General features: G+C 39.6%; 2 protein-coding genes across 3 annotated transcripts in view; both read right to left on the reverse strand.

Moving 5' to 3' along the window:
* Positions 1-7,099: 7,099 nt before the first annotated feature.
* On the reverse strand, positions 7,100-15,741 carry LOC124149329. Its single transcript, XM_046520835.2, has 10 exons — positions 15,610-15,741; positions 14,633-15,286; positions 14,286-14,312; positions 13,931-13,993; positions 12,912-13,177; positions 11,770-12,049; positions 10,953-11,011; positions 10,534-10,716; positions 10,400-10,441; positions 7,100-10,187 (listed from the first exon to the last, which is right to left on the reverse strand). Exons 1-10 carry the CDS (start codon positions 15,719-15,721, stop codon positions 10,083-10,085), a joined length of 1,791 nt encoding a protein of 596 aa, XP_046376791.2. The 5' UTR covers positions 15,722-15,741; the 3' UTR covers positions 7,100-10,082.
* Positions 15,742-15,833: 92 nt separating this feature from the next.
* Positions 15,834-24,700, reverse strand: part of LOC125375988 — a 37,851-nt gene continuing 28,984 nt past the window's right edge. Inside the window, exons 2-7 of one of the 2 annotated variants that reach the window (XM_048387108.1) lie at positions 18,684-18,705; positions 18,271-18,443; positions 17,101-17,750; positions 16,665-16,866; positions 16,369-16,473; positions 15,834-16,125 (exon numbers count right to left, since the gene is read on the reverse strand). In XM_048387108.1, coding sequence (XP_048243065.1) covers positions 15,908-16,125; positions 16,369-16,473; positions 16,665-16,866; positions 17,101-17,505 — 930 coding nt within the window. In that variant the 5' untranslated portion in view covers positions 17,506-17,750; positions 18,271-18,443; positions 18,684-18,705 and the 3' untranslated portion in view covers positions 15,834-15,907. Of the gene's footprint in view, positions 16,126-16,368; positions 16,474-16,664; positions 16,867-17,100; positions 17,806-18,270; positions 18,444-18,683; positions 18,706-24,700 lie in introns of those variants that run through there. The other variant, XM_048387109.1, reaches the window with a different exon arrangement.

A 24,700-nucleotide genomic window follows, 5' to 3' on the forward strand; every position in this document is an offset into this window, starting at 1 on the left:
GATCGTTACATCCGGGTAATACACCTGAGGAACCGCACCGTAACAGCGACGTCCACGGCGGCTACAGCACTGGGACACAGGATCAGTCGACAGACCGTCTACAGGAGACTACGGCAGTATGGTATCCGGCCACGTCATCCCTACCGCGGACCGCTCCTGACGCCTCGACACCGGAACAACAGACTGATCTGGGCCAGGCGAGTTTGACGTTGGCAACGGCGGGACTGGGCACGTGTTATGTTCTCTGATGAGAGCAGATTCCTCATCTTCAGAAACGATGGACGGCAGCTTGTATACCGACGATTTGGTGAACGTTTGGCGCCTAACTGTATCCAACAGGTCCGGCCGTTTGGAGGTGGAGGGTTAATGGTTTGGGGTGGCATATGTGGTGACGTCAAAACGATGCTTGTCGTAATTCGTGGAAACCTGAATGCACAGCGTTATCTTGATGACATCCTACGGCCTGTTGTGGTGCTCTTTATTCAGCAACAGCCTCGTGGACTCCTTTTCCAACATGACAATGCAAGGCCACACACAGCAAGATTGACACAGAACTTCCTTGCCAACGCCAACGTACAGGTTTTGCCATGGCCCGCATGTTCACCGGATATGAATCCCATCGAGCACTTATGGGACCACCTCGATCGGCAAATCCGACGTCGCCGTGTGCCTCCAGTCAACGTCCAGGACTTGGAACGATGTCTCCTCGAGGAATGGCAACGCATCACTCCCAATAGCCGAGCAAACGTTCCCGGATTTCCCATTGAAACATATATTATTATGCCCCTGAAAGAGGTATACCTTTTGTATGCATTTTGGTAACGTTAATGTATGTAGAATCAAAATAAATTTGTCGTAATGAATTTCACATGGACGTTAATCTAGAAATTTGGAACAAAATATTCATCGGAAAACGCCGACATGTCTGTATATATAAAAGTAGTTGTCCATACATCCTCAGCTGGGAGTGATCCCCCTTGTTGTCACTAAACGTAAACACAAACGCACAATGGTCACAGGAAATAATTAATGAGATAAATACTGCTCATGCAAGACATATCACACAGTTAACGTTGGTATTGTAGCGAATATAAATTCAAATTAGTAAGATTTATTAAAATATACAGTGAATATGCTTCGGGAAACGCCGACCCATACATTTGATTGATAGCAGCGTGCCACTTGCCATGTGTATCTGCATTAAATAGTAGGATAAATTGAATATTTTGGCTAAATGATCGTAATGACGACAAACGTTGTGTAATATATATTTTTTTCTGATTTAATAAGACCAAAAACAAAAGTGCTAGTGGTATGAATTAGGCCTAGACACGGCGTACACCGTGCCGCACTGCCAAAGGTTAATACTGCTTTCCTCCTCGCTAATAATGATTACAAAGTCGTCTGTCGGTTTACACGTTCTAATAGCAGAAAACACAAAGAAAGCAAGTTGAATATTTTCTGTAAGAAAAACACAGGCAAAGACTTATGATTTATTTACAGATTAATGAAGGAACCTTGCAATTCAGGCACCAGTAAGAAAAAAGTTCTCTTTTAATGATGTACACGAACAGTGTCTGATTTGTGGAATACGGGGCGGGGACATCACATTAGGAACAATCATTGGTTCAAAAAGTGTAGTCTCAGCTGCACACAGTCGTCAAGATGAAGTATTGCATCGCATCATAAACGTCAAGCATGATGATTCACTGACATTATCATACCTAGATCTGTCAAATCAATAAAATGGTCGTCTTGTTTAATCTGTGGCTTCAAAAAGCAGTGTGGTAACAACAAACTACACACAATTCAGTCTTTTGAACGAGCTGTTGACCTAAATGCAGCAGCAATAGCAGTGGGGGACATGGGTCTAATTGGGAGGATAAAAGGTGAAGTGAGTGAGTGAGTATGGTTTTACGCCGCTTGTAGCAATATTCCAGCAATATCACGGCGGGGGACACCAGAAATGGGCTAAAAGGTGAAGATTCAATTGCCAAAGAAGGTTTTTATCATGAGACTTGTATGAAACGATTTCTGAGAGCAGCCAATCAAGTACAACATATGAATGACAATGACGATGATCACACGATTTCTGAGAAATCTGTGTATGATGAGGTATTTGCAAAACTAGTGGAGGAGATAGAAATCGATCTTTTCACAGAAGGAAAAGCTCTATCAATGGCAAAAATCACAGCAAGATAACAAACAACAGCAACTACAAAAGTGACAAACTTAAAACGAGACTCTGTTCCTCTTTCGGCGACAAAATATCAGTGGAGAGGATTGCTGGCAAGGGGTCACCAAACATGTTACTCAGCAGTTCCATAACTCTGGCTGATGCAATCCACGCAGCGCACATACTTAAGGGGGAGCTACACTTGGCAAGGTTTGGTGGTGATGATGATGGTGATGGGGAGGCTTTCAATGAGGAAAATAAAATGTTAACGCTTAGAAATGCAGTCACGATTTCGAGACACAACATATTTTTTTTAGAAGTCAAAAAGAAGGACTCTTATCCAGCCTCCAGAGGAGTCTCTCAAGAGGCGTCCTAAATGGTTGTTCCTGACAGTTTGTTGCAGTTTGTACTATGGTTGATAGACAGAAAAGCTTTGAAAGCAGTTTTATACACGCCGTCAGATGACATACATCGAAAGGCAGATGCTCTTGCAGAGTGTTTAGTTTATGCCTCAACAAACACAACAACCCCTTTTCATTTGGGTCTAGCCATTCAAATGCACCATGAATTTGGATCTCGTAGCATAATAGATGCGCTGCACTCCTATGGATTCTGTGTAAGATACTCTGAATTGAGAATGTTCATGACAAGTTACGCTGAGTCAGAGTTACACAGAATCAGAGATGGCATCTATAAACCAAGTGGCATTGTCTCACCTGCAGATGGTGGATTGCTTATACAAGAGGGTGATGACAATGTGGATATTAACTGTGAAACGGTGGATGGGAAAAATACTTTCCATTCAATGGCAAGGGTTGTGTTTCAATGTACAGATAAGTCAAAGGCAGAAAGCACTGACGTATCGTGATGTAATGACAAATCTCTGAAGCTCAATGATGAAATAAACTCTACATTGCATGTACTTCCTTTCCTTTCTGTGCATACATTACTTTTCATGCCTCACCAACGTTTGTGAGCTCTGGATTGAGGGTGGTATGGCATCAAGAAGTACAGACAGACGAAGGTTGATCCCCGTTTATGATATATGCAGACAGGTCCAGCTCAGCTTTTGCAAAGCTCTGCCAGCAGTACATGCTCTTACTGGGTGTGACTCTACTTCAGCCTTCTACAGAATTGGGAAGAAGACTGTGTACAATGCTTTGAAGGCTAACCCTGACGTCTATTCAGAGATGCACCACCTGGGTGGGAATGAAATTACACCTGCTGCTAATGCTGCAAGACGCCTTACTGCACATTTGTATGACCCCAAAGAAAGCATGAAACCCATTCACCATGACCTCAACCTCATGAGAGCTAGGATGTGCATGAGAAAAAATACAGACCTCTCTTGCATTCCTCCTTGTGAGTCCAGCTTTGAACAGCACGTAAAACGTGCGATGTGGAAAACACAAATTTGGATGAAGTCACATGAAGCACTGCCTGACCTTGGAAGTCCTTTAGACTTTGGGTGGACAAGAACTGTGAACATGTCGCTTGTACCAAACTTCTTTTGAAGGGCAATCTGCATCAGAGCTGCTTGAGAGCCTTGTTTGCCACTGTGTACGTGGTATCTGTCACACCAGATGCACATGCAGACAAAATAATTTGACATGTGTTGAATTATGTTCTTATGGGGCTCAGGAGAAATGCACAAACATTGCTGATGGACTTGTGTGAACGCTGTGAACGCTGCGAACGCTGTGAACGCTGTGAAGGTATCTCGTTGAAACTGTTAAAATCTTTGTTTATACTGCGCGAAATTGTCTAACAATATAACATACCATAAAGTGTAGTAACTATAGCTACATGGATAAAGCCATGTTAGTAGTTAAGGAATTCGCACAGGCTTACACTGATACTTAAGTACAATATAAGTACAATACCTATTTGGATGACTTACTGTACAAGTTGTTCTTCAGAATCTATATTTGAAAAGATTCTGTGGCCATCAAGTCATAATGACTCGCTATGAAATAATTTACAAGCAATGAAGTATGTATTGCCGTCATTTCGGAATAGCATAGAAAATTGACCGAAATTTACCTACATTCAAATGCCTGATATAAAAAACTGTCCACATCGTTTTTATTACGACATGCATTTTTGTAGTCCATATGTTTCAAGATTTCATTTGATATATAATATGACTATACCTCTTCCTGGGGCAAAATGATCATCACTTTCTTGTCTCGTTTCCTGCTCTACAACGTCATCAGACGTTTGACGTCATCAGTCCGTAGGTGTGTTCTGGCACGTATTGATGCTCACGGTGGACATACCCGCTACTGACTTGACTTTGAGACGTGTGGTGTGACATTTCCCGTTGTTTCTGTGATCAGTGCTCTAACGAAATGTTCATTTTTCGACCCCACCCATCTTTAAAGGCTTGTCATATTGGTTGTACCGATTTTATTGAAATGAATTTTTTGTACAGATGTTGTGAAAGGATTTCTCAAAAGCATAACACCAATCCTAAACTTCTGCATTGTTTAGTTTTTCTTTTATGTCGTTGCAAACAGGTGGTATCGTTTCTTTTGGACACTAGTTTAGTATAATTAATACAAGAACACAATTATAGAGAATACACTTTATTATTTAGTATCATTCTCCCGGACGCTCCCTGGCATTGCCCGGACGCTTCCGGACGCTCCCGGACGCTCCCGGACGTTTCCGGACGCCCCCGGGCGTTATTTAGTATGACCGATATGGGTCCTACTATTTAACGTAGAAATACAAAACAGGTAAATTCCCACACTGCAACCATCTAGAAACACCAGAACATGTACTACTGTCCTACTACACTGCACGAACTACTATTATTTTTTTAATAATTAATACAAGAACACAATTATATAGAATACACTTTATTATTTAGTAACATTCTCCCGGACGTTCCCACCATGCAGATGCTCCCTGATGTTGCCTGGACGCCATAGTACCGGACGTTTTACACTCAGTGAACCATCTGCGGCCAGGCATGAACTTTTGAAAACGTCTGTCTTTCAGTATTACTTATGAAATAGTATACAGCATATGACACTATAAATGTACATAATTTTTGTTCCATAAGCAAATTTACATTGTATCCTTCAAAGACTAAGTTACGACCACCACGTCAGTTCGAATAAAAGGAAATCGTATTCACCAGAATAGGGGTGTATGTAATTTTTTTCTAGCTACATGTTATTTTTTATAATTAATACAAGAACACAATTATACAGAATACACTTTATTATTCAGTATCATGCTCCCGGACGTTTCCGGAGCCCTCTGGAGTAGTTGAGGGCCCCGATATGGCCTCAGACCACAGTTATCCCCCCTAAGTTTTACCATGAACCGGAAGGAAAATAGGAGAATATAGTACCCAGTTGAAATGGGCTGTTCAGCCTGTGGCAATTTTTTTGGAGTGACTTGTGATAGCTTAAATGAAAGATAAGACATTGTAGTTTGCTGTCAATTTTTTGTAAGCCCCAATCTGTGAAGGTATTGATTCCAGCTTCCCATGATTTGACCCCAAGTTGAGGGCCGCTGTGTGTGTTTCGGCTCGAAACTTCCGGTGAGCATTGTTGACAGTGGTTACTGCGAAAGCAAGGTGGTGGATGCTGGACGTAAGTTTGCGTTTTAAGTGACAAGTGGCAGGTTGGTCAGCATGCAACAGGAGAACAGCCTACGACTGATAATAATTATGGTGGGCTGTCATGTCACTGTAGATAGCAAAGAAGGAAATTAATTGTGGTCTGAGGCAATATGGTTGCCGGAAGTCAAGTGACCTGCTCATCCAAGATGGCGTCACTTCCGGTTCCGGGAGACGTGCGGAGTAGGGGAAGGCTCCTATGTGCCGTGTGCCGGGAGCCACAAGGAAGTGCCAGTAAGCGTGAACCCAGGGGAGAGTTAAGTTACATAGACTGGCGGCAAGCCTCCCTCGCCAGATCCTTTATTACGAGGCTGTAGAAATACGGGACGCCCCTCACTCACATCTGTCTCCAGAACTCTCACGCCGACTTCTTGAGATAATTAAAATATTTTTTCAATGTTCTGCACTTTTTAATATAAAAATGTATTTAGTGTTTGTCAGAAAAGTTTGTTACATAGTTTACTTAATCAATTCTGATTTATTTACGGTAGACGAATTTATATGACCATAGTGTTATTGCCAAACCCTTCAGTCAATTCTAATTGATCCAGACTGCACAATATCAGGGGAAATCATCATTACAGAAGAAGAAGAAGAAGAAGAAAATTATTTTATTATAGTGCCACCTGGTGTTTAAAAACAGTAAAAAACATTACACGTATACATACGTATGATTGCACTTAAAATCATTAAATTATCCATTATATAAATTGGCAAGAATAATACACGAACATAATCGAAAGTACACACACACGCACGCACGCACGCACGCACGCACGCACGCACCCACGCACGCACACACACACATAAATATTACACGCATTTCATTTTCAATCACACATGCAGTGTACCACATCCACTCAATATCACGTGCGCATACATCACATACAAACACTACCCACATACTCATCTATCATTCACAAAAACATACACATTATATACATCACTGCCCGGCACGATACATCTCTGTAGTGTTTTTGTACCGTTAACAAAGGCGAAAATATTGCATTAGTGTGTCGCATCATGTATGACGAACAATACACAATAAATTACTAAAAATACAACATCTGGCCGATTCAAATAACGGGGATTGCTGATTGTAACAACCTGTAAATACCTCCCATGGTAGGTGAGACGCCGTTTATGCTCCTGATTAGAATCGGTCGTCAGCAACCCATGCATGTCGTAAAAGGCGATTAACAGTATCGGGTTGTCAGGCTCGCTGACTTAGTTGATGTATGTCATCTTATTCCAATTGCGTAGATAGATGCTCATGATGTTAATCACTGGATTGTCTGGTGCAGGTTCGATTATTTACAGACGCCGTCATATAGCTAGAATACTGCTGAGTGCGGCGTTAAACAACAAACAAATCATCATTTATCACCATGCATTTGGTGAAGTCTACCGTAAGGACGAGCGCAGGATTCTCTGGAATGCTGAGAACACCGCAATCTATGTGTACAAAGCTTTGGAATTCCCTTTGCCGCCAACATTTGAGAGAATTACCCTATCGCATCAGCATTGCAATTGCACGTTCATCCAATGGGCTTTTGACGTTCAATGTGTATTGTGTAGTACAGTGGAATATCTGCTTCGGACTTCATTGCGTCAATGTTTTGACATCCAGGGGAAATGAACGTTTTACTTATTGTGGGGCCGAAAGTAAGTCTGATTGTTACAGAGGCCTGTGTTAGGAATATTATAGAAGTATTATTATGAATCATAGTATATTCGGCACCATTGATATCGCCTTGTATTACAAATGCTGATTAGTTAAAGTCCTGTCCCGACAGATTCCACTTTGCACGGTAATATTTGTAAATGTAATAGGTGTGAAGAAAATATGTCCATATTAGCGATAGGGTAGCTCAGTGTCTCAATCAACGCCGAAACTGTCGAGTTCGATTCCTTACATCGGGGTAATGTTTCGTTTGAAGCCCATTCCTGCAGCCCCCCGACGCCGTGATGTAGCCGTTGAAGCGTATAAAACCATACACATGCATTAAGTGCACACAAAGAACTCAAACTTTGGGGTACATGATAACAAAGAAATTTATTCATAACAGAATAATAAACACATATAATATATCCATTGTAATAAAAAAGGTGTGTTAGGTATACCTGCTTCAAATAGCTTCACCAGCAAATATTAACACACTCGGGATACTGTGACACTCAATCAACCGAGTCACCGAGTCCGACCACCCAGTCCACGTAAGTCGCCGCTTACGACAAGCACAGGTTACTTGAGGCAACGCCTACTTCTTTAGGACTCCCCATAGGGTCACATCAACATTTAAGGCCATTAATACATTTATATTTGTTATTCAACGCCGCACTCAGCAATATTCCAGCTAATGACCACGGGTCTGTAAATAATCGAGTCTACACCAGACAATCAAGTGATTGACATCGTGAGCATCGATCACGCAAATGGTATACGATGATATGCATCCCGTTAGTCGTCTTTTACTACAAGCATGGGTTGCTGAAGACCAGTACATGTACTAACCCTCGCGTTCTTGGGGTCGTGATTACATAATTAAGAGAGTATTAGATATAAACACAGAGCAAGTAGTACAAATGACACAATTATTCAAATGAACAGTTCACTCATTCACTTGCCCTAGCGACTGTCCATTACACATACGCAAGACACTGAACTGAACTTTATATACATTTGATGGCTAATGGTTGTGTTGTACAAACATATATCTACAAAATTGAAAATATGGAAAAGAGTAAACTAAGTGAAGAGCCTTTGACTTTAAGTGAAGTGATTCATGTATTAGGGGTGTTCTGTAAACGTCAGATCTGAGAATAAGTTTGTCGGCCTTTGACACAGTGCATGGGTTGCGTCTGTCTGGACTGCTTGAGTACTCAGATCAATGATGCGTGAGTAGATCTCTTGTCCCCAACAGTGATAACTCACCGGATGCCTTTTGTGTAAGTTCTATTCTATGAATGACATTGTTATAAACTTGTCACAGCTGCTGCTGCTTAATAAACCGTAAGGTGCAATATACACTGTATGTGCAACGATTAGACTTGATATGTATCCAGTTACCTGTTGCTAAATTAAGAGAATGTTTGTCTTCATCAACTTTATTCAATTCATTCAATTCATTTCCTCAATATGTCGGCGTCTTTCGGCGGTTCACAAACTCTTCCAGTGCAGCTTATCTCACTTATGATACTGTCAATTTCAGAAAACGCTTTTTCTTGAAGATTTAATTTTCCTTTCTCAATAATGACAAGCCTTGCAAGGCTAGGCGATTCTTATTCACCAACCGACAGCGAATGATATCTTCTCCTCAACGTCATCTTCGAAATATTCTTCTCTTTACCCATTCCCACTTTATGACAAATAGAGAATACTAAACGAGCTCCTTTGTAATACTTATTGTATGAAACGAGTGAATAGTTCTGGTATCTCACGATCGAAAGGGAGTCCGATATAAGAAACTATTGACGAGTTTCATAAAAATGTTATTAAACAGGAGCGAGCTTAGTAATTTATTTATTACTTGCCGTTTATAACTTTTCTAAATATGTTACTGACCCACTTTTACAAATATGGAAATGTCATAGAACAAACCAGATGATGTCATACTTGGGTTTTGACTATTTGTTAGGATAGGGATAGGTGACGTCATGTTCAATAGTGACGTCATCTGGTTTGTTCTATGGCGTTTCCATATTTGTAAAAGCGGGTCAGTGACATTCGTGTTGATTGCAGTAAATGTTTCAAAACCGATATCGTTGATTCTTTTTATTTGATAACAAATTCCATCCTTTTTAGCTATTATAACGGTAACGCTATTTTCAGGGCATTATCATTTGCAGAAACCCTCGGTCTTAATGGAAGACCTCTGGCTTCTCAGGATGCTGCATCAAAAAGATTACAACACGTCACAATACCCTCTGACGTAATATGTAGAATATTGTTACAAGATCCAACCACGAAACAATGTCATGTGACGTCAGCATAGCATCAGGGTTGAGAGGGTCATTGCGTGTGCATACCCTCTCAGTGATCTATCGTCACTACACGCAATGTCGTTGAATAAGCCCAAGGATGTTGGGAGTTTTCAATATTTGTTACTGAAACTTGTTCCCGCAGTATATAAGCACGCGCTTTGGTATAATACAACGTGTTATACAGCTGTATGTTTATTAAACGGGTGATCTCTTTACGGGCGAATAAAAAAACTATATATTCCCTTGGCATATTTTGTCTTCAGTTTAAAATTGTAACTGCAGATATTTCTAAAAAGCAATTCTGACCTTTTGAACAAGTGGCGCCCGGCGTCTCCTTTTGGACTTGAAATGTTGCCATCCCTCTATAACTTGGCTTGATAAAGCTGCGTTTCTCTGCTTACCCCGAAACAAATAACATATTCTAAAATAGCAAGTGATATATTCAAGGACGAATATTGTTTTGGTATTTGCACACATTATCACAATTTGTAACAAAGTTGATTAATCTATTAATGAATGACATGGCATCTTGTAAACATATCTACATATCATTTTGTACATATCATATGTATATATCACGGTATGTTGAATATCCTGTCACTTACCCCCCACCTTTGACACAGCACATACAAGAAGACGTTTATTATCTGCAAAGAAACATAATATTATTAACGTTATTGTTCCACTTTATCACCGTTTAATAAATGTACTTCATGTGTATACAGTGGTGTACACATACCTGATCATATAGCCAGCCCACAGCCCATCTGGTCTCTTTGTCAATTTTCACTCTCATCTGGTCTTCTGTTTCTTTCGGAAGTATTGGTGCTATTGTCAGAATATCCAATTTTGATATTCGGTAGGGACCTATCGTCACTACTATTTCGTCCAATCTTCTGTCATCATTACAGATATCTTGAAACTGAAAAACATACAACAAATTATATCTATATATAAAAGATATCATTGTATCCGCCAAGTTTATATTTCCTTTATATATTGTAAGTGTACTTAGTTATAGGTTACAAGTAACAGTTACAGTTAAACCGCCCTGTAATAACAAACATTATTACATGACTCTCTACCTTAAGGCAGTTCGCCCTGTATCGTAAGCATATTTGTAAAGACGAAAATATCAATATGTTTCATCACACTCACCACATCCTCCGCCGGCAATGGTGATGAATCTGCTTGCGCGGTGGAACATTCCACTTGTCCTAAAATAACAATGACGGATTGTTTCGGCAACAGCTTGCTAAAATGACATATACGTCATGTATTACTTTTTTTATTACTTGTACTTATATACATTGCAAGTGATTCCATGGCATTTCATTGACTAACCAAGGAATTTTAGGCGGAAACAATTACCGAAAAATATTTAGGTCACTAACGAACAACTGTGTTATGATTGGCTTATGAAGTGTGTGCGCTGTTTTAGCTCGAAATGTTGGCTACAGTTGTGTGTTTAATGAACAGACTGTGAAGTTACTATCGTTGACGTACTTATTTATGCTTATGTACACAGTGTGCAAACCGGTTTTTATCTTTATACCAACATAAAAGCAAAAGATATATATTGAAGTTAATTCTTAAATGTAACACGTCAACGACAGCGATTAACCAGTCTCGATAATCTGACGAAACAGATTCCACTGGGCGTAAAAGGCTCAATAGTGGTGATAGTTAAAGGAAATATTCCGCGTTGTATGCGGTTGTGAAAAAAAATATACTTTGTATTTTTAATTAGAATAAGTCGCCAGCGCTTGTCTTAAGAGACGACTAAAATGTATCGGATGATAACACTTATTATGCCAACCACTGGCCCAGGTTCTTGAATTAGAAGAATTGATATAGAAGAACTGTTGGTGAAAGCAAATGTGTGGCAAAAGTGGGTACTTATTTCATATTTGATCTTTTAGTTACTTATATATGAAACCCGTATGAATGAAAATATTGAATATAGAATACTTACCAGCACGTTGGAAATCCAGACTTTGATAATGTGCTTCATGATAGTGACCTAACATCATAGCCGCTCCTGGTCCACCAGATATCATTACAACATTGCTGTCGGACGCGGTTCCATCTTCGGAACTTGTGAAAACGGCAATGTCCTTTTTGAGAAACTGCGATGTTCTCTGTACTACAAGGTGATCAACGTATTCACCCGGTGTAGACATGGCCTCCAAGTAAAGGTTCCAGGTTTTGTGCCGTTGCACATCGACAAAATTGGATAGGTGTGTGCCTCCTTCCTATAGAAAACAAGTATATATAATTGACGTTACACAAGCAGGTTTGGTAGCATTTTAATTAGTAATTCATCATATATCAATTTTAGGCACACTTAGGGTGTGGGTGTAGTATTGTGGCTGAAACGTTTGCTTGTCACGCCGCAAGCCATTGTTACATTTCCCAGATGAGTACCATCTATGGATCTAATTTCTGAGGTCATCAACGGTTCCATTGACCGGCTAAAACCACAATCACTCTCTGAAATTAAACACCTACATGCGCCTTAAACTCTAATCATAGCGAGGTGAGGTTGAATGGGGCGAGGAACAAGGAGCTGTCATCTATTCGCTGTGCAGAGTTACGTCCATTAACCATGTTAGAAAATACCGACCATGTACACAGCTATAGAACTGACATTATCCTCCACTTTAGTCGGCATGTTTTATGCCAGTCTTGGAACTGCCTTGTCCAGCGAAATTTCGTACCTCCACCTGAACCCCACTGAATACCTGTGTTATGAATTTGAATGATGTGCGCAGACATCCTGTATCATCTGTATTCACTTATCGAGTGTATCTGCACGCGAAGGGCAACCCAAGTACCCTCACCAGACCAATAACACGTCACAATGGTTATCTGCATGAATTCTCCATGTGATTCCTTGACAATGCTGTTTTCCATTATGTTGTTATCTGATTATGTATTATCCTTTCGAAATGTGTTCCTAGACACAGATTAATTTGAAGCCAATACTAGCCTATTATACTGTACTCGCCTAAGCATATATCAGTGGCATGCGTCTTCCATGACAGCTCGCCCTTATATAGAAGGGTTCTGTATGAGCTTACATATGCACAAATATATGGTCCGGTGTGCACTTACATAAGGATACCTCCGTAGGCTGCCAACTACTGCCATCCTTAGTCCCCTGTGGTCAAACACTGATCTGGCATCGAGGCGTTGAAGCTGATCTACAACTGCGTGGAAAAAACAGTTGCCATCTCCGGCAGTTCTCCCTCTAAAACGCAGCCCGTGTTCGGTTACCGAGGCCAGAAGTCGTTCTGATGTCCCTTGGCAAAACGTTGTCACGTTTGATGGACTAGCCTTCTGCAGTGCTTCTTGCAGTTGTTTCAAGGTAACTTTGTGATCTGTATCATACAAAAGTACAATAAAAAGTAGGCAATATGTGTGTGTGTGTGTATATATATATATATATATATATGTGCGTGTGTGTGTGTGTGTGTGTGTGTGTGTGTGTGTGTGTGTGTGTGTGCGCGCGCGCACATGTGTCAATCTAGGCACGGATCGAGTCTATAGTCTGTGTGTGCATATCTTTAAATATTATGTTCACTAGGATGAGTCGTAACGAGGATATTCCATCACTGCCATACAGTCAAACACTTGTATGCAGAAACCCTAAGTTCAAGATGAAAATGCCCAAATGATCAATACTGACACTTCTCAATTCTTCGTTATAGAGAATTCCCAGGAGTTTCCCATGGGGATGTGGAAGAAGTCCGCCATTGTTTACGACAATTTCTGAAATACAGTATCATGAAGACATGCATCTAAATTTCAATGTGTGTTGTTCATACGCTTATAAACGTCAGTTTCGTGGTCATGTGACCGGCCTCTTGACATGACATGTGACTTCATGACATGTGAACTTCACATTAAAACATTATATTAATGTGCTAAAAATACATGCAGGTCAACAGATTCATCAGTGAAATGACTAATATTTGATGCCGCTGTTAGCACTATTCTAGCAATATCCCATACAGGGACATAAGACATTTGCTTCATGCATTTCCCACGTGTGAAATCGGACATTGACCATCGGGAAGAACACCGACCTCTAGGGTACCACACTGCCCAACAGATACATAAATGTTACTTACATTTGAGCGATATTTTCTTGTGCTTCTGTGCGTCTTCAGTCCTCGTCCAAAGGTCTGTTTTCCCTGTAAATATGAAAGGTCAACACCAGAACGATTATCTCGATTATCCGACGAAGCAGATTCCATTGGTTGTAAAAGGAACAATAGCCTTGAAAATTATATGAATGGATCACTGAAAAACAACAGATAAAGTTTAACATGCCATTGTAAAAGTTCAAATAAAATACAACAAGAGCCTTTATTATTTCTTGTCATCTAACTTATAATTAGACAAGGCACGTAATGGATGCTAAATCATGCTGCATGTTTAGGTACATGTATATCAACATGTTAGAAATAAATTGTATCAATTTACCTTCTTTTTCTGCTGCATTGTCCAAATCTGGAAGGTAAAATGTCACTTTGGAAATGAAATACGACGCTTGTGCGTGCTGATTGGCGTATATCGTCAAAATAATGTCAACCTATTATATTGTATTCAATTTCTTCATATGGACGGTGGAGTACCCTAGTGGTTAAAACGCTTGCTGGTCACGCTGAAGACCCGGGTTCGATTCCCACATGTGAAGCCTATTTCTGGTGTCCCTCGCCGCAATATTGCTGGAATATTGATGAAAGCGGCGTAAAACCATACTCACTCACTCACTTCCCAATAAACGTCATACATGATCATGTCATAGAATGCCACTTATAAGTTCTTACCTGAAAGATGCAGGCGGCCAAACTTGTCATGACGTATTTCACCATACGAAATGTCTGTGTACAGTTTTCCTTTGATTGCTTCTGTCATTTTCCTGTTTGTATGTTCATTGTGAAAATGTAGAAGCAATCGCAGGACAAACATGTAGTTTCCCGGCGACATCGCATCTAGAAAGTAGTTGTTCCGGTTCATTTCCCTGTGCAGCTGCTCTTCAACTTGTGAATTTATTGAGCCCTTCATTTCGGGAACAAACGTTATACGCCTTAGGAGTTCCTCATCTGATTTTGTATTCCCTTCATGAAACCTATCCAGCAAACAGAACGTTTCATTTGAGGTTGGCAAATCATAGTCGGAGACTGGTGCTACTGTCACCCATTCCTTCATGCAAGGTATACTCTTTGAAAATACCCCCTCCTTAGCTTTTTTTATGTTGTCTGCAGTCGCTTCACCCAAGCGTCCTTCGTTGGGCGAGAACATGTTCTTCCGCCGCTTGTTACCATGGCGTGACATCATTGGGGCTACGTCACTAATGATGACTGGCGGTTGTCTTGACATAGATAGAATGATGTCGACATGGTCTCTGACACTTTCAGGCCTCAGAATAGCTTTGAATGCGTACACTATTCTATGGGGGCAGGACGCTGATACCCATCCACCTGAATGAACATTAACATAGTGATGGGACACATTTGGTTTAACCTTGCTTTTAATAGTATACTATATACTCCAGTAGTCAGATTGTGGAGTTTCAAGTTACAAAATGACATTCCATTAACAGACTCAGTGCTGATTCTTATGCAGAGGGGGCTGGGGATGGCCTATCTTGAAGACATTTAACGAAAATAATATTACCAAGCAAAAGCAATTGTGTTACAAAGTAAGTAGTTATTTTGCATCATTTAGTCTGGCACTTGAATGTGGGAACACACACTATATATGTTTTATTCATCATTTTAAATGCAATAGTAGGCATAATTACCAGAATGGCCCCATATGCTTGAAAATAACTTGTTGAAGGTTGATTTGCTTTTCAACTTTTCCTTCAAGCTGTTGATCATCTCTAATTTGGTCCCTTTGGCGTCTACTTCCATCTTTGTACACCAGTGCCGTACATCCAGCACCTACATGATATGATATAGAAAATGTCGAAAACATGAGTGACTATGCTTATCATATCATATCATATCATATCTCAATTTGTAATATTACTACCTACGCATATCAAGATTGCAAGAATTATACAAATGTGCCTAGTTGATATCAATAAGGCCTTTCGATTATGTCATATTTACCTTCTTTTCACATAACATTTGGATCAGGAAATCTTCAGTCAGTTCCTTATCCCCTGTATCAAAATCTGTATCTCGAAGATGGGTTCTGAGAGATCGAACTTTTTCAGCTTCAGTGTTGAAAGCATTTTCATCTTTTCTGGCTAATCCAATGAAAGGAGCCCAGTTGTCATAACTAGGTGTAACACGCCCGACGTTGGCTGCTTCTGTCAGGGAATGAAATGATAAATACATTATAGTGTATATAAACAATATCCTTACAGTAACTTTAATTTTAGTTCCCCCCCCCCCCCTCTCTCTCTCTCTCTCTCTCTCTCTCTCTCTCTCACTCACTCACTCTCTCTCTCTCTCTCTCTCTCTCTCTCTCTCTCTCTCTCTCTCTCTCTCACACACACACACACACACACAGACAAGATGAGTCATTTATAATACAATATGAGGATTTGCACCTTTTCCAAAACCCCGAAGTAAAATAGACGCCTCCACCGTTTGGCTCCAAAACACATCCATGTTGATTCCATCTGTAGCTGTTTCTGTCCCTGGTACTTGTGACACTGTAAGCAATACATGTTTACCATAAGAGACGAGAGAACAGGGATAAGGAAACATCATTATGGGATATTGTTTGTGACCAACCATGAGATAATGGACCTTACATTTTTGCTTTCCATTTTTACATTTTGAAACTACATCGTTAATGCGCTTATACATTTCTTAGACACTGGAAATTATAAATTAGACTTACATGCTAATGGAAATGCACATTTCCTATTTGCATCTGTCACCAGGCAACATGGAAAACGGCCACAGATGTCACAGGTAAAGTTGTACTTGTGATCGCACATTGCCTCAAAGTGCAGATATCCCTGTAACATTTTGTCTCCGGGAAAATGTAAGCCGGAATCTTCTGATAAGATATCGGCAGCCCTTCCAACGGCTGTATGATTCTGAAACCATTAAGCAGGCGAAATTGATCACATTCATTATGCCGATATTTTAAACTAATCCTAAGTTAACAGTCAAAAGTGTTTAAAGTCCGAATGTCACCGGCCCACATCAAGTGCATATATCAACAAACAATGCGCCATACAACAATCAGATATCACGATCACATAAATATGCAAAGTGTTGTTTTGGAGAAGGGAGTCGTCCATAAACTAACTAAATTAGGTATAATGTACCTTCAAGTTAACTCTGAACCAGTGGCACAGGCGAACTGACAGGAACACGTGGTCGTCAAAATTGTGTATACCATCCCTGTGCTCTTGGTACCTGTAGAAGTGACCGCACGCTTTGCACTTCTTTATGATAACTGATTGCAAATGGTGGCACTGATAAATACCTACATTGCCCCTTGCTGCAACACCCAAAGCTAAATTGCAATTTTCATGTTCACATTGTATCTGCTGTGTGACAGTGTTCATTTGTACATGAAGTGGGTAATCTGGACCGATACTGGACTTGCTGATCATGTAGAGACCGCGGTGTTTATCAACGCATATTCCACGTTGGTATGACTTGGTTTTCACTTCATCTCGTGCATTGTGTGTCTCAATATGTCTTTTAATGTTTTTCTTAGAGATCATTGCATTGCAGACAAAACATGTCACTTTCGGAACTTGCTCTCTCTTCACTTTTTGGATTTTAGGGGACTCTGCTGAAGTTCTTTCCTCAGAAGCTGTCTGGTTTGTTGTCAGAACAAAAGGGCAAACCGTGGTCGTGAGTCGGACAAATGTGAACTTTCTCCGGAAGAGTTTACCACACGGGCAGTGGTAATGGCACCGGTCTTGTTTCGGAGTACAATCCAAAAAGCAGCTTAACACCCATAAATCTGCAAGGACACAAATACGGATTATTATACCGGACCGCCTCCGTGGTCTAGTGGTAGAACGTCCGCCCGGTGAGCGGAAGGTCCGGGGTTCGATCCCCGGCCGCGTCATACCAAAAGATGGTACTTGTTGTTAACATGTCTGGCGCTCGGCATTAAGGTGCTTAAACAAGGACTGGTCGGCTCGGAGTCAGTATGCTGTCTCTGTGTGGGGTATTCATGTTAAACTGTGGCATGGTATATCAGTGAGCTAGCACTATAAAACGGCATCAGTCCGGACCAGTACAAGCAGCCACTCACACAAACACGAGCATGCACGTCGCTAAATAGTGCAATAATCTTCGAGGCGACGTTAAACCCCATTTTACCTCACCTCACCTCACTATTATACCAGATAAAATGGTGCGTTGGGCTTGTGAGGTTGTGTAATGGACACCGTTTTACACGTATGCGTAATGCCACGTATACGCTAGGTACATACCACGCAATATTAGATTAATAACAAACACCAATTTATACATACCCCCAACTTACACGGCATGTTGTGTGTGCTTGTTGATGTGTCCTTCCTTGACATTGTACCGTCGTGACGTTGATTCTGGACACAGTTCGCACTGGAGTATTCCATCAACTTTAGCCAGTAAACTCTTACAATGTACATGTGCCGAGCTCTTTTGTGTGCCATATGTCTTCATTCTGTAGACAAAGGTAGAAAGTGTAAAATCAACAAGTTTTCAAAAGAAGTCCTATTTTTCTATTGCTTGAGACTCCCGGACACTGAGTGGTGTAAAGCCACTTACATTTATGAGTACTAAATGAAACATAACGCGTCGATATCCATTATCTTCGCCGTGCATTTATGAAAATCTGTAACCAACTGAAGGTAGGGTGCTACAATGTCTAGGTTACATGGCCACTGTAGATAATAATACTCACGTTTGTTTCACAACGTCCATGCCTGGAAGAAATAAAATAATGACAATATATAAACATTTGAAGAAATGTGTACAACCATTAGAATCCTTAAATTTATGTTAACACTGTTACCAGTTTTTAGCACAAGGTGTAGGCAGTTTAAACTAGAACCAATGTCTTTATAACTAGGAATATATGCTCTTGGTTTATGTATATCACAATTCCATTAACGAGTTTCAGCCATCTCTTTCTATAACCTTATATAGTACGAACAATATAGTTAACATATACCATTACTTTCTTATTTGTGTGTTAGTGAGTGAATGAGTGCGTGCGTTCGTGTGTTCGTGTGTTCGTGTGTGTGTCTATGCAAACGTCTCAATTGAAATAGCCTGAAAACTTAGTGGCACATCTGTGAAGCTCACATGTTTCGCATAGAAAAGGTTTAATATACGGGTTTGAAATATTATAAATATTATTATCTCTTTCCTTTACCATTTAGGCATAAAATAACTTTAAAACAGTCGCTCTATACCCCCTTTTAGAAACTATATTGCTTCCCTTTACTACATGGGGTTGTCTATGCAAACGTTCTTATGGACATAGCCTGAAAACTAAGTGGCACATCTGGGAGCCTCGCATTTTTCGCATCGAAGTAGTTTAAAATACGTATTTGAAATACTATTTTCTCCTTCCTTAACTGTTTAGGCATAAATAACGTAAATGTATTCGCTCTACACCCCGTTTGGAACGCTAAAATACGGGTTTAAAATAGTATTAGTTCTTTTCACATTCATTTAGGCATCAAATAACTTAAAAAGAGTTGTTTAAAAACGCACTTTGGGAAGATATATGGCTTCGCTTTGACACGATCATCGATCCCGATTGCGTGAAGAGATGCGCATCATATTAAATACTGGATTGTCTGGTCCAGACTCGATTATTTACAGACCGCCGTCAAATAGCTCGAATATTGCTGAGTGCAGCGTTAAACAACCAAACAACCAACCAACCCAACCAACACGAGGGGCTGTCTATGCAAACGTCCCTTTGGAAATGCCCTGAAAACGTAGTGGCACATCTGGGAGCCTCGCATTTCTTGCATGCAAATAGTTTACAATACGTGTTTGAAATACAATGTTCACCTTCCTTAACTAGTTAGGCATAAAAAAACGTAAACGGAATCGTTCTGTGTCCCGTTTGGAAAACTATATTTGAAATACTATTTTCTCCTTCCTTAACTATTTAGGTATAAACAAACGTAAAAGGAGTCTCTCAATACCCCCTTTGGAACACTATATGGCTTTCCTTTAACACGGGGGAGATTATCTACACAACATCCCTTTGGAAATAGCCTGAAAACTTAGTGGCAAATCCAGGAGCATGGAAATAGTTTCAAATGCGGGTATGCAGCATTATTATCTCCTTCCTTCCATAAGAATGTTTAATGACATAACATAACATAACATAACATAACATAACATAACATAACATAACATAACATAACATAACATAACATGAGAAAAAGTAATATTCAAATGAATGTATTTTACATAAAAAGAACAATAGATACTCATTTCCACTGCGCATATGATAAAGACTAAACCTAAACGCCCTTCACCCTACCGTCATTCAATACGTATTGTCCCCGACATGAAAGATACGTGGAGTGCTCTTCTTTATGAAATTTTAATATTTTACGTTTCACATGCGAGCACATACTAATCGAAAACCATTTGAAACCCATTAAACAAAACTCTGGACATATTATACCCGCAAACATGGAGAAAAGAAACGCCTCTATTTTAATAAATTACTAAAAACTAACACGTGACAATGTACATGTTTCCCAAAGTGGCATTTTGAAAGCAAATCCTGCTTCCTTTCAACGTTGCACGAAAACTTAAAAAAATAGTACGTACCTTGCAAGAAATATTTTTTTGGACATGATCCAGTCTTGAAAGTTACATAGCCCTGTTTGTGAGTTCTCAGCGCTCTGTAAATATCTGAGTCTTATTGAGAGTCTGTTGTGAGATGCCCTGGGTGTGTTAAAGGCTGACCACGGCCTAAGTTTCAAAAATCTGTAGCTAGCTGGTGTTAGCACTTTTATCATGAGGCAGGATGTTCCTTGTTTATATGTATCAGTTAGCCCTGTCAACTTCATGAACCTCATTCTTACAGAATGTCAACCGCATGCCCCATTCTGGGTTTCAGGTAGTATGTGCTTATCTTTTAGGATCTCACAGAAGCACTAAATGTGTTATCCAGTTATTGCTGTGACATCTCTAACTCCCTAGAAACTCCTCTGGGATCTGGAACTTGCCACAGAATGTATCACGTCACAATAAACAAACAAGTCCCCTAACAGACCCTAAAAGGAAAGAGTCTAGAGAGTCTAGACTTCTTGTTTCCAAAAATGAAGATATTCATTCTGGATTAAGAAAGGGCTACCGAACATCAAGTAATGTATTTGTTCATAAAATATTTACTTAATAGTTTTAACAAAAAGTAAAAAGAAAAATGTATACACTTCCTTTGTAGACTTTCAAAAGGCCTCTGATTCAGTTGACAGAGCACGACCCCTAACAAAGCTATTTCACATAACATGTCAGGAAATAGTTCTTATAAAGTGAAAATTGACGGGGCATTTCACAATCCTTTAAATCCAACATCGGCATAAGACATGGGTGCATTTTGTCTCCCAGATTATTTAATATATTCCACAATGATCGTCCACCACATATCAAACAAGAAAATAACAAAATAACACTTAATGCTTTAAACATTTGTCATTTGTTGTTTGCCGATGACTTTGTACTTTTTGCCACTTCCAAAAATTCTGCACGAGTTATTTGATGGTCTAAGAGTATTTCGTGTAACAAATAACCTAAAGATTAAAGGTGAAAAAACAAATGTTGCAGTGTTTGGCAAATCAAGTAAAATAGAAGAAACGAATACTTGGACCTTGGTTGGTGCAAAAATTCTAGTTATGGATAGATATAATTATTTATGAATAACATTTGAAGCAAATGATAAACTTAATAATAGCGCCAAACCTCCCTTGAAATAGGGTCTAGGTACTACCATAAGCTTCAGTCTACCAATAATCTACCCAAATCTGGGGTATAGACGCAACACCCCTAGTCTGAACAACTTTGATTAATTAATCCCCGAGAAACTGCGGCGCCGATGTTGTATATCCATGTTAGGTGTCAACAAAACAACACACAATTGGGCAAGGCGAGCAGAACTAGGATTCTATACTCTTATGTACACAGTACTAATATAAATTACGAATTGCTATCACTATGGTGGTTCTTCAACATAGTGAAATTCTGCTTTACCCACTAGGCTACCCGACCGCCCCGTTCCATGTGATAGGAAAGCCCGAAGTGATGCAGGTGTCAGACGTTAACCACTTCGGTGAAACCCACGAGCACGGTTGTCGTACTGACCAAATCTAGAAACATAATCGGGGCGAACCGGGATTCGAACCCACGATCATAGATTTCTGGCGTGCCCAAGGGACGCGCTTTTCTGCACAGCGAATTGCTGCGCCTCAGACGACTCGGCCAACCGTGCCCCAAAAGGTGCAAGAAAAAACTGAGGACATTCAGGACAGTTAAAAATGAAATAAGATTAGAATCATATTTCAGTCACTGTAAAATAAGAAAATATCGAGTGCACTTTTCTAAACTAGGAGTAAGTAACCATAAATTAACTATAGAACTTGGAAGACATACAAAGCCACCCACCCCACTACATCAGAAACTATGCTCTACATGTTCAACCATTAATGAGGAAAGACACTACCTACTTTATTGTATCAAACACACGAAAGAAATAAATATACTCTTTGGAAAAGTATCCACACAAAATGTAAATGTCCACAATAATGAAAACATATTATTTCACCACATCCTCTCAAATATTTAGCCATCAACATCAATTGCATATGTTTCAAATGGATGGTGTCGAGCAATAGATTCCCGTGGATCAACCTATGACATTTTATGTATAATATCATCAAATCTGTACTGTTGATATTTTCTATGCATTAAATTATTTCTTTGTGTTTTCAGGTATGTATGTCTGTCTGTATATGTGTATGTATGAATTATGATGTGTTTTTTTCGGGAATGGATTATTTTCTGCAATAAATATCCTTTCCAGATACAAATAAATCAGACATAATCCTATTGTACCTATGCTGTCATACAGATCATGAAACAAATATATCCATTACAGTCCCTTCCAAGCCTATGATATTTGGCAAGTCAAGATTACTGCAGTATCAGGGTCTGTACAAATCTGCTGAAATCACAGGCCTTGTAATCATCAGTTAATCTCCAGCTGGCATTAGTGACACCACACCAAGACCTCCTGCTCCTGCTCTTCCCCTGCCACTCGAGCTCTGGCCAGACATGTGTGATGACATTGGAGACCTGGTGACATATACAACCTTACCAAGCTCCGACTGAGTCTTCACAGCCTGGAAATTGAGAGGGGGAGATACTCCAACACCCCAGTTGAAAATAGGTTCTGTCCGCACTGTGACTGCCATTCCGTAGAGGATGAAGAACACTTTCTGCTTTCATGCCCACTATATACAGACCTTAGGAGAAATCTGATGGCACTGGTAGAAATAGGCGACCCTTCCCAGACCGATAAAACAAACCTCTTAAAACACTTTATGAATCCACCAAAAGAATGGTCAAGTCTTGTTGCCCGGACTATATACCACATGTACAAGCTGAGGCCATAAGAAAATTCTATTATATTCGATCCAATTAAGTGAAATAACCAGCAATAACCTAATATACATAAATGTTTATATGATGTAAATGAAATAATGCCTCTATACAAAATGTACATCATATATACATATACCTGTCATATCTATAATTATATACATGTTCATATGTACATAGTCTGTACCCTGCCCTATGAGGGTGTTCAGTACAATAAATTCTATTCTATTCTATACAACCTTTGTATTTTTTTTAGTTGTTTAATTGGTTGGCATTTCTGGTTAAAAATTAATAGGAACATTCACAAGTTGGCTTAAAGTATTGTCCACTCAAGTTGCCTCACCTAGACATGTTCGGGACACGTTATGTGAAGAACATTTTCGATGTACTGCTCTTTGAAAACTTTGCAGTCAGAAGAAATGTCTCTGTCTTAGTACTTCTAATAAAAACGTATATTCTGTCATACAACAATCAAGTCTCGTTAATCCGACAATCGGCTTTATCCGACACTAATGATGGGAACCTATTTAGACCCGTTAATCCGACAGTCTAGCACTCCGACTCCGACACACCTAATTTGCAACGAATTACCGAAATCACTCATTAATCAGTCTCGTTAATCCGACACAGTCATCAGCGTACTCCGTGGTCATCTGCCCTTTACTTCTATTTTAAGTGAAAGAATTAATAATTATCTAGAAAATAATAATTTGTTATCAGAATCACAAGGATGATTTCGATACGGATATTCTACTGTTGATAACATGTTCGTATTGCACTCCCTCATTGAATACCTCAAGACACACAAAAAGAAACTGTATTGTACATTTATAGACTTCTCTAAGGCCTTCGAAAACGTTTGGTGCTTTGGGCTATGGCAAAAATTAATAAAAACAAATGTACAAGGTAAACGTTTCGAGCTCATATTTAACATGTATCAAGGCATAAAGTCGTGTGAAGATTCATCGTTTTTCTCTAGTAATATCGGAGTAAGACAGGGGGAAAATCTATCGCCAATCCTGTGTGCTCTGTACCTAAATGACCTTGAAGAATATCTACAACAGGAAATACGTAAAGGTATTGATGTTATATCGGAAGATGAAGTAGTTAGAATCTGTAAAAATATTATTGTTTTGCAATATGCAGATGATACTATTAGACTTGCAGATAACCCCTGTGACCTAAGAGAAAAATAATATGAATGTTTTATTATGAATATTGAAAACAATGGAAGCTGAGTATTAATATTGATAAAACTAAGGTGGTTGTATTTGGATCAAGAAAGAA

Source organism: Haliotis rufescens, unplaced genomic scaffold (assembly GCF_023055435.1).
Source record: "Haliotis rufescens isolate VD_foot unplaced genomic scaffold, xgHalRufe1.0.p SCAF_65, whole genome shotgun sequence".
NCBI classification, from domain to species: domain Eukaryota; kingdom Metazoa; phylum Mollusca; class Gastropoda; order Lepetellida; family Haliotidae; genus Haliotis; species Haliotis rufescens.